At 42.7% G+C, this 11688-nt stretch overlaps 1 protein-coding gene across 1 annotated transcript in view; it reads right to left on the bottom strand.

The window, feature by feature from the left end:
• Positions 1-3955: 3955 nt before the first annotated feature.
• Positions 3956-11688, bottom strand: part of Utp23 (UTP23, small subunit processome component) — a 53111-nt gene continuing 45378 nt past the window's right edge. The window contains exon 4 of the mRNA XM_012517445.2: positions 3956-4412. Within this exon, the coding sequence (XP_012372899.1) occupies positions 3956-4412 (457 nt within the window). The remainder of the gene's footprint in view (positions 4413-11688) is intronic.

Raw genomic sequence — 11688 nt, 5'->3', positions numbered from 1 at the left:
CTATCCTAACTATTTTGTATATATAAATACAAAATGGTCTTTCCTTTGTATCCCCCCTTTTTTTTGTTTAGTCCTGTCAGAAGTGGATATTCTATTGGCATCTAAATACTAAAGGTGTTTGAATTCAGCAAAACAGTCCAACACTGTCTTGCAGTTTACAATATTAGTGGGTTATCCTCAGAAGTTATTGACTTGGGCCTTTTACAGCTCATCGTATTAATATGGCTTTACTTTACATACCTCGCTTTTATACTTTTCTGCTGGATGGTTAAGACCAAGATAAAGCAAGACCTATATAACAAGAAATGTAACTTTTGTATCTGATAAGGTCAGTCAAGTACCCTCAGGATTTATCCTGTAACCCTGTACCGCACTTTGTAGATCCTTTGTCAGTGTCAGCCATGAGGATTAGTCATGGCCATTGCTTGACCAATTTGCTTTCTGTGAAAGCCTGAGAGAATGTTTTTTCTCTCCATGTGACTCTCCCCAGGCACACAATACATCATAGATCACATTCCTCTGTGGCTCCATAATCTCCTTAATCAGAAAATTTGGAGCACAACTGAGTTACATGATGTTACAGTACAGTTCTCCTATGTTCTGAGTCTTCACTGACCTTGAAAGGCTAGGGCCAAAATGTTGGCTGACCTTGCAGTCCTTCCTTTTCTCCAATTTTGATCTGCTAACTTAGGTTGTTAACCTTACTAAACAGAAGCTTATTATTAACCTGCAATATATGCAGTTCACTTTATCCTATCTGTTTAAATATCAAACATCTTTGGCATATCATGGAACAAGTATTTTCCACCAAATATTGATATGTTGAACTTTAAGTCCTTACAGAATATGAAGGAAAAATAATTTTAAAAAACTAGAAATAAGCATTTACATATTTTTACAAAGAAATTTAGAAATCTAACCATATACAGAATTGTAACAGGATAGACCTGTGACATTTTTTCTTATTCTTGTGTCTTTTTTTCATTTATTACCCTTTTAATATATATATATATATATATATATATATATATATATATCACAAAAAACCCTTTACTTGAGAGACAGTATGGCAATAATTGGTATGTCATGACAAGAAGTACATATTTAGAAGACCAGGATGGCAGGCACTCCAAGCGTGACCCCTCTATTACACATCGCCATCCTCAGTGCAGACACCTGGCTCACGGGCACCAGCATATACAGTTAGTCAAGGTGAGAGTCCCACCAGCCAACTGCTAGTCTCAAAAACCTGCTGGTGTCCCCCAGGATCACTGCCCCACACATCTCGTGCGTACAAATGTATGGCTTTGCCCCTGTCATGTTTCCCAGCTATTCTCCTTGCCCACTCCTCATTGTCCAGTCCTCAAGTTCTCACTTTCCTTTTATTTGTGTTGTACCTTTCTATACATAATTCCTCTTTTTAGTTCTTATACTAGGGAGACAATATGATATTTACATATATGGGTTGGGTTTATTTCACTTATAAGTATATCTTCAAGTGGCATCCACTTAAATATGAAAGCTTCAAGTTTATCATTCTTTATAGCTGAGTAATCCTCCACTGTATAAAAATGCCACATCTTTTTCAACCATTCCTCATGTGACAGGCATCTTGGTTGTTTCCAAGATCTGGCTATTACAAATTGTGCCTATAAACATAGGTACACATATATCACTATGATATGACGCTTTCAGTTCCTCCGGGAAAATTCCCAGGAGTGGGATAGCAGGCTTGAATGGGATTTCTAGTCCTAGTTTTCTAAGGAGTCTCCACACTGATTTCCATAATGGTTGCACCAGTCTACACTCCCACCAGCAGTGGAGAAGGGTACCCTTTTTCCCACAGCCTCTCCAACATTTGTTGTTGGTTGATTTCTTTATGATAGCCATTCTTTCTGGGGTGAGATGGTATCTAAGTGTTGTTTTAATTTGCATTTCATGGATGGTTAGTGATGAGGAGCATCTTTTCATGTATTTATTCTCTTCTTTAATTTTGTCCTCTGAGAAGTGTGTGTTCATCTCGGATTCCCATTTCTGAATTGGGTCTTTAAATTTAGGGACCCTAATGTTCTTTAGTTCTTTATAAATTGTAGAGAGCAGACCTTTGTCTGAGTGCTTATTAGTTAAAAGTTTTTTCGAAATTTGTGGATTGTCTTTTCACTCTGTTGGTAGTTTCTCTTAACGTGCAAAAACTCCTCAGTAAGAGGTGGTCCCAGTTGTTAATTCTTTCAAGTATTTCCCTGCATGGTGACCTTAACATGCAGTTAAGGTCACCACGGGACAAGGAGGCAGTGGCCATCTGGAGGGTGCTGGGGGAATGGAGTGCAGTGACAGCACACACAGGCAGGAGCCCTTGGAGCCCACCAGCCCCTATCTCCATTTCCTAGTTCCCGGTCTTCAGCTTCTCTCCTCTCCTCAGGATCCGGGGACACATCCTGTGTGCTTTCTGCATAATCCTGGCTTTGTCTCCCCCACTCTGAACTGGCTGCAGTCTGTACAATCAAATCCTCCCTAAGACAGGGACTGCCAAGGTGTTCAAAGGAAGATGAAGCCATTGGGAAGTGACCCAAAGTTCTACACAGTTCTTAACTTTCAAGGGAAATATTCCCATGACTGGGGTGTCCACAACTAGCGGACAGCATGAGGTGTTTCCTTCCACTTCTCCCTGAAGAATCATTTCTGCCTCTCTGAAGCTTCAGAATAATTCTGTGCACTTTCAGAGCACTCCTCTTGGGTGCCTCATCTATCTACACACCAACACGAAGCTAGACAAAAATGCTTTGGGCAGACACGAAGGACTGTACTTAGAACTTCCTGTTTAAGTCACAAGGTAGAATAACATTTCAGAATCTATGTGATTTTTCTAAGAAGAGTAGTCGCTCCTGGGGTCCATTTGCAACAATCCACATAAATGTACAATGATTTGGTCCTCTTCCTTTTCCATTTTGGGACAATAGGCTGATTGTGTGGCTGTGGTGCTGATGGTGGGGGAGGATTTTTGAACTGGAGAAAAAACATTGCCAGTGAAGCAGAAGACCCAATCCTATTATGGACTACTGGACTCTTTTAGAATATTTTGCTGAGTTAAGACACCTATAATATTCAAATAACGGAACTTAACAAAAAAAGGGGATACAGATGAATGTCCATTTTGTATCTGTGTAGTCAAAATGGTAAAAAGAAAAGAAAAAATAAATAAATGGCATTACATTTCTTTTTTTCTTTTTTTTCTTTTTTTTTTTTTTTCCTGCAGAACCGGGGATTGAACTGAGGACCTTGTGCTTGCTAGGGATGTGCTTATTCCACTGAGCCATCTCTCTGGCCCCTCTAAATGGCATTACAAAAGTGAAGCAGTAATGAGATTCCGGCTAAAGAGGACACTACATGAGAATCATGTGTACCTAAAAGAATTCAAAATAAACAAACAAACGAAAAGATTGTTATGGAAAAGCTCTAGGTACACTGTAGGCACATAGGGTTTTTTACCCCTCTGTGTACCTTTAAACAATGGAAGTGTCGAAAAATAGGGTGAAGTTTGTTAGACTAAATTACATTATTTAAGGTGGTGCTGAATGGAACCTCTGTGGCATAATTATCACACAGAAAAATAGTTTGAGTTGTATGATGGCAACTTATCCTCAGAGTGCTTTTATTTTGGAGTAGCCTGTAAACAAGCAAACCAACACAACATGAACAATGGTAAAATGGTCTCTTGCATTAAACTGAAGACATCTGCTTAATAATTACAAAGAAAAGAAAATACAGAAACATACTGAGACCTGTTGCTTTGTAAGTATGCCCAGTCTAGAAAATTCAAGACATCTTAGTTCCATCAAGAACAACAATAAAATATTTTTTTTCATGCTGTTAAATCCAATATTATGGATTTATAGACTGGTGCAAAATGGTCAGAGGACCTAACAAGCCCTGCTGTCCTAGTGGACGTATCAGCAATTTACAGGTAACTGCTAGTCAACAGAGTTGAAAAGATTGTTCCTTTCTCCCTGTTCTTTGCCAAAGTTCCCAAAGAGTTCTGTTGCTCTAAAGATACATTGCTGAGCTTCCCAATTAGCCTCTCTTCCTCAAACCAAGGCCATTTTCCCTCTCCTTCTTTGTGTTGTGCTTCCAGACGCTCCTCATTTTGCCCATGGTGCTGCGGGAGCTCAGCCTCAGAGTCCTCTAGGTTCTGAACTCCCCCTTTGGCCTTAATCTCCAACACCTGCTCCATCTCCATCTTTATCTTGGCTTCGTGCCCCCTCCTTTCCACTGCCCTCTGTGCCAGGGGGTGCTTAGTGAGTTGCCCTTTGTTCTTATTGTCTACTCCGTTGGAAGTGGCAGCTGCCGATTTTCTGCTTCTGCCGTTCTCATAGGACACACTATCGGTGACATCTTTCAAGTCCTGCGTGTGTGTCCTTATCAACACATTTCTCAGAAATGTAAAAGCACAATGTTTGCTATTTTCAACTTTAACCACACCCCAAGGGGATGGCCTTCCTCTTGTTGTAGGCAGCCGAGTTAGATAAAAATATTATAGGCAGTCAGACAGGGCCAAGCACTCGAAGGAGATATCACAGAAGACAAGATATCTTGCAACTCTTGGGAGGGTTGGATGCTCCTGCCATGGACCAGACCTAAACACCAAAGATCAAACAAATGCTGACCTCCCTAAAGATTGGCATCCGAGATTGACCATCACCCTGAGGGAGCCAGAAAAATCATTAATCTGACTACTACTGGATGGCTACCTGATAAAGCCCTGCTCTACATTCATGCCCACTTGCTGCATGACTCACTTCCCCATTTGGTCCTGGACTTAATCAATTTTACCTGAGCAATACTGCTTGTAGTCCCATTGGGTGACCATAGCTTTGTCCCATCCCACATCCACCTAAGCGAGTTCCCATGTTCTCTCCCATCACCTTAGACCTGCCTCACTGCATGGTTTTATTCTATAAAAGTCCCTGGAAGAGACAGCTTTCCAGGGACTACCCACTCAGGGCCCCCCTCCTGTCCCTCTCTGGGACAGGAGCTTTCTTTCCCTCAGTAAATATATTCTGCTCATAACCTCCGTTTGTTCCTAAAATTCATTCTTCAGTTTTAGAGAACACGAACTTGTGCAGGCCATGTCGGGAGGTCATTTTTCCCTGTCATTTGGAGGCTCCCAGTATCATTTGGAGGTCATCCACCCGAGATCAGTTTTTTCCCCTGCATCACTTTGACCCTTTTGCCATTGACTTCAATGATAGTGCTGCTACCCACCACAGCAAGAGGTAAGCAGTCCTTTATCTTTTTCTTCTTTTTTATTATTATTTTATTTTAGTTTGAAGAGTAAAAACAAAAGCAAGAACAAAAATTAGAAACAAGGACAGAAACAGGGTAACATACAACAATACATATGCCACAGATTTTCAAAACAAGAATAGCTGATTAACAATGGTTGATATATTTTCTGTATTTATCATCAAATCTGTTGCTCAGGTTAACAGATATGGTTACATAAGATTGAACATATTGAATATTACTGCTTGTCTTTAAGCAATGTTAAATTTTTATACATGTCTCTTTTTTTCTTTTATTACCTTTCTTTAAAAATTTATTTTAAAGAGTACAGTAATAATTGATATGACATTAGAAATGGTACACATTTAGAAGACCAAGATGAGAAGTACTCAAGCATGGCTTTTGTATTACACAATCCTGTCCTCAGTGTAGTTACTGAGATTGCAGATAACAGTGTACAGAGTTAGTCGAGGTGAAAATTCTACACATTAGCTGCTATTTTCAAAAAAACTGATGGAAATTCTTAGTATAACCACCTCAGCCATCCTGTATATATACTTGCATGTTTTCCCCGCTACCTTCTTTCCTATCTTTTCTCTCCTCTTTCTTATTTAATCCTAAATTCTGTTTCTTTCCATTTTACTGTATCTGTTATACTGCTCAGATTTTATTTCTTCTTTTGAATTCTTGCACTAGGGATATAACATGATATTTACACATGTGGGTCTGGTTTATTTCACTTATGAGTATAGCCTCAAGTTGCATCCACTCATCAATAAAGACTTTGAGTCTGTCTTTCTTTATAGCTGAGTAATACACCATTGTATAAAAATACCACATCTTTTTCATCCATTCCTCAGGTGATGGACATTTTGGTTGTTTCCAAGATTTGGCTATCACAAATTGTGCTGCTATAAACATGGATACACATATATTACTATGGTATGAAGTTTTCAGTTCTTTTGCAAAAATACCCAGAAGAGGAATAGCTGGGTTGAATGGGATTTCCAGTCCTAGATTTTGAACTGTCTCCACATGGATTTCCATGGTGGTTGTAGTCTACATTCCCATTACCGGTGGAGAAGGGTTCCTTTTACCCTGCATCCTCTCCAGCATTCATTACTGGTTGATTTCTTTATGATAGCTATTCTTTCTGGGGTGAGATGGTATTTCAGTGTTGTTTTAATTTGCATTTCTCTAATGGCCAGTGCTGTGGAACATTTTTCATGTATTTATTTGCCACTTGTATATCCTTTTCTGAGAAGTGTGTATTCATCTAGATGCCCATTTTTGGATTGGGTCTTTAAATTTTGGGAGCCTAATTTTCTTTTAGTTCTTTGTATATTCTAGATAGAAGACCTTTGTCTGAATAATAATCTGTTAAGATTCTTTCCCAATTTCTGGGTTGTCTTTTTGCTCTGCTGCTGATTTCTTTTGACATGCAGAAACTTCTCAAATAAGAGGAGGTCCCAGTTGTTGATTCTTTGCAGTAGTTCCCTTGCTGTTTGGTTTTTGCTGATGAAATGTTTGCCTAACCCTATATCTTCAAGATTTCCACCTACTTTCTCTTCTAGGAGATTAAGTGTTTCTGTTTCAATGTTTAGATCTTTAATCCATTCTGACTTTAGTCTTAGTTTAGTGCATGGTGATAGACCTGGGTCTAGTTTTAGTTTTTGGCATGTGGAGAGCCAGTTTTTCCACTTGTTAAGGAGGCTATCTTTCCTCCAGTATGCATGTTTGGCCCCTTTGTCAAAGATAAGGTGGCTGCCTGTGTTTGTATTTGTATCTGCGTCTTCTAAACTGCTCCATTGATCCTTGGGTCTGTTTTTTTTGGGTTTTTTTTGCCACTACCATGCTGATTTTGTCCCAGTAGCTTTGTAGTATACTTTCAAGTCAGGGATTTCAATGCCCCTTAGCTTGCCTTTGGTGCCCAAGATTGCTTTTGCTATTCCAGGTCAGTGATGTTACCCACCACAGCAAGAGGTAAGTGGTCCTTTATGTTTTTAACCAGTTATTTTTTTTTTATTTTTCATCATCTGTTTCTGGAAGCTCATAGATTTTACTTTTATGTTCTTGGATTTCTTTCATTATCTGTTTTTTTAAACTGTTGGCATTCCTCGGGTGTGAGTGTATCAGCTTTGGCAAACGTGGGATGATATTCTTTCTCATGCGAACACTTCATAAACTCTGTATCGAGTGGTTTAAGTCCATGTCCTGAAGGAGCGGTGAAGTTCAAACAGCCCCGCACCCTGTTACCAGGCATCTGGCGTGTGTGCGCTGGAGACCGCACTTGGGTGACCCTCAACCTGCTAGCGGTGCAGCGGTTCACAGGCTGCCAGCAGCTACTGTTGTCCACCGCATCTGCAAATCCCGGGTATCCACTGCTGTGAGTAGCAGCCGAACACCATGTTCTTTGACTAAAATTCTGGGTTGTTCCACCTGTACAGCCTTTTTTATTCTATGGAAGCACTTGGATCTGGTGGAAAATGCAAATCTGTGAGGCATAATGAGTTGAATAACGTTGGCCTTCCAATCCAGACTCACCTGCGTGTTGCTGTGGTGTGTGCCTGCTCACATCCCTTGCCAAGCCATCTGCTTCTACTGTCATAAGCATGAACTCAATCCCTCACTGATTTTCTATATTCTTTTTTAATATATTTTTGTACCTTTTATTTATTTATTTGGTACAAGGTCTTACTACACATCTCAACTCCTACTGATCCTCCTGTCTCATCCTCCCCAGCGCTGGGATTACAGGCATGTGCCACCAAGCCCAGTCTCAGGGGCAGCTCAGCGGCTGGTGGCAGGGTAGGCACAGCACGTGGTGCTGGGGATCGCATTCTGGTCCCTGCGCTTGCCAAAGCAGCCACTTTTTCCACTGAGCTGTCTCGCCGGCCCTGATTTTCTATATTCTTGATTTGAGAGCCTGGCAGTTCCCACCTAGCCCTCAAGGCTCATTTGGCTGGGCTCCCTTGTGCTGCTGTGGCCACTTCTCTCCTCCACGATGGCAGATCTTTCCCTGCAGAACCGACCTGTAAACATTTATCAGCAGGACACTAGTACCTTCCACTACCATTGTGAAAAAATTGTCACAAACATACCCAAGTTTTAGCTCTGACGCCGAATGAGACATCAGAACTTGGTTCCCCTGGCTAAAAGGAAAAAAAAAAATCACCTAAGATAAATTCCACGCTCTGGATAGGGGTGGCGCGATGGTTGGTCTTTCTGATCGCTGCCAAGAGCCGAGGTTGAATCATTCCGTCTGTGCTGGGTCTGCCCAGAGGTGCTCAAGTCCCTTGCTGAAATTGGCAATCCGACTCCTCGCATCGGCTTGACGGCACAGGTGACAAGAAATGATGACGGGTGGGGAGAAAGGTATGGTCTTGGTCCCCCCGGTGCTCAGAGTGGAACCGGGGGGTGACAGAGACGCTGTCGTGTGCACCCACCGACCAAAAGACGCCCGGAGCGCCTGCCAGACACAGGAGCGCTCGCAGCTAGGGCGCCCATGCCTCCAGGGGCTCGGGCCGTCCCGGTAGGCACCGTTCACCCTGCAGTCTGTGTAGTCTAGCGTTTGCTCGGGAAAGCCAAGGTACCATGTGCGTACGAGGAATCGGTGCGCGGAGGAGACAGAGCAGGCGCCGGCCAGCAGGTGGCGCCAAACGCAAAAGTACCCCCGAGCCAAGCGGTTGCACGTTGCAGTAACCACCCTGGATGCGGGTCACACATCAGTCCAAGACTATCTATTGTGGGAATCTGGAACATGCAGGGTGCATTTTCACTGTTCTTCCTGCGTGATCCCTCTCACCCTTCTCTTACTAACCTTCCTACTTTCTGCGTACTGCTATACGCTGAACTATTTCTGCCTTTGTTTCTTCTATTTGTTTTTCCTTTTGTTTTTACTCTTCAAAATAAAATAGTAAAATAAAATAAAAACATTCACAACTCTGTAGTGTGACCTCAGGCTCAAACGCAGCGTCTCGCAAAGGCCTGGCCAACATCTCCGTCTCTAGGCCTTTCCTGTTAAGCCTAAGACTGTTCAGCCAGTTTTCTCTGGCTTTTCTAGAGATCCTGTCTGAAAAAGAAGCTTCCAGATGCCACAGGGCAGGATACAACGGTCTGCACACAGCACGAACCCGTGTGACTCGGGAAGTTTTATAAATTAGCAGAGCCAGCTGGTGACACAAAACCTAAGTCACTTTTTTTTTTTTTTAAACTATTTTTAATTTTATGAGTATACACTTGCGGTACATGGTGATCACTCTCGTCGCGGGGAGCTGGCCCACTGCCCCGCAAGGCTGCGTTCTTTGTACTTCCCTTGTCCCTCTCCCCTCCCTCCCTGTCTTGAAACGATCCATCTCCCTGCTCCTTACTCTCTTTTATTTTGTTCTGTATTTATACTTTGAGTTTCTTATCTGAGAGAAGTCACACAACATTTAAGCTCGAGTGTCTGATTTATTTCATTTCACACATTCTTTCTTTTCCTTTCCTTTTTGTTTTTGTTGTTTTGTTGTTGTTTTGTTTTTTGTTTGTTTGTTTTTTATGCATTTGGCACGGGGTCTCACTTCGCAGAGGATTCGTAGTGATCCTCCATCTCAGCCTCCCCAGCGCTGGGATTACAGGCCTGCGCCACCATGCCTAGTCTCTGTGGCTGGCACAGCACACTGGGGTTGGGGCGGGCACAGCCTGTGGTGCTGGGGATGGAACTGCGGTCCCAGCGCTAGCAGGTGCTTAGTTCACTTCACACATCTTACTCCCGGGGCGGGGCGTGGTGCTCACCATCAAGAAAGCAAATAAAAACTGGCCAGGCGTTCAGAGAAAAAACGTTTCTCCACTGTTGGTGGAAATGTAAACTAATACAACCACACTGGAAATCAGTGTGGAGGTTCCTCAGAAAACTACAGCTAGAAATCCTATTCAACCCAGCTAGTCCCCCTGTAGGTATCTTTGCTGGAAGAGGTAAGTCACTTTTTTAAAAGTAGTTGTGCAAATCTCTGTAATGCCTGGCTTTATGAAAGACTGTTCACCTGCTCTTCATCTGTGGCAAAATGTCCTTTGGAAATACAAGGACTTCTCCAAATTCGACATCTTCCTCAGAAACTTATCCTGAAGAAGGTGCGATACGGAATCCATCGCAAAGTTGCCTAGCGCTAACCGTGCGCCCTAGTTCAGGACGATGTCAGGTCTCACCTGGCCTTCTGTGCAATGTCCTAAAGGAATAAGCGCAGCACTCCCCGTGGGCCAGGTGAGTGTGCCCTCGCGCGGTCCGCAGTTACAGGGTGATGCATTCAGAACACGAGGAGCACCACTCTGCACCCTCAGGGCTCTGCACTGCGGACAGGACAGAGCATGGCCCATCCCAACTGCTCTGTCCTCGCCTTGCATCCCTGCCCCCAGCGCATCCTTGGAGCCCTCACTTGACCCGTGCCCCATGGTTCGAGTTTTTCACCACATTATTTTGGGCTTCCTGCGAGGAAAACTTTGCTTCTCAAGGAAATCTTTGGTTCCCAAATTTAGTTAGGCTGGATGGCAATAAAAGCAAAGTACTGCATCTTGAGTCTGAGAGAGCAATTATTAATCCTTTCTGTGACCAGAATGATTACTCTTACGGAGTTTTCTCACAGCACTTCCATGGTCCCAGGATACGCCATTTTCCATCAGGAAAGTGCCTTCTCATGGCCCTTTGGCAGCCAGAGGGCTGAGGCCTGCCCAAGGCTGTACCGTGGTGCTGGAGGACAGGCGCTTTCCCAAACAGGTTTGGCTGTTTCCCTCTGTGCAGCCACAGAGATTAGCCTAAAATGCAAAATGTGAAAATAATTCTTTAAGGCTGATTTCATTTTATACTGTGTCTAAGTCATTGATTGTGGAAATAATTGGCTTTATTATTTTTTTAAGGTTTCATTCATCAGGGGCTGGGGAGAGAGCTCAATTGAATAAGCACATGCCTGGCAAGTGCAAGGGCCTGGGTCCAATCTCCAGTTCGGGGGAAAAAAAAAATCATTCATGAGGGCCAGGGATTAGCTCAGTGGCACAGCACCTCTCTGGCAAGCATGAGGTTCTGAGTTCAATTCTTGATACTAAAAAAAGAAAGTCTCACTCATCAGTGTAAAGCCTAATTGCATTTTCCACCTGAGTTTTATCAGATATGCTTCACAGAAAACCTTTGATGCATGATTTATATACATAAATCCATCTAGTTTAGATAAACAGTTATGTGGAGTTTGGCAGCATATGCAGTTCCATAACCAGCCACACAATCAAGATGAAGACTGTCTCCATCCCCTCAAAGCATCCTTCCTGCCCTTCTGGAATCAAACCCCTCTCTTGTGTCCGGGTCTGTAGCAACCACTTGTCACTGTCCTCTTCCAGAATGTCATCAATGAAATTACGTCTTTTGCAGCTTTTGATTCT

Source organism: Octodon degus, unplaced genomic scaffold, assembly GCF_000260255.1.
Source record: "Octodon degus isolate 3935 unplaced genomic scaffold, OctDeg1.0 scaffold00179, whole genome shotgun sequence".
Lineage (NCBI taxonomy): Eukaryota > Metazoa > Chordata > Mammalia > Rodentia > Octodontidae > Octodon > Octodon degus.
Note: the sequence above shows the minus strand (reverse complement) of the source record. Positions and strands in the feature narration are given on the sequence as shown.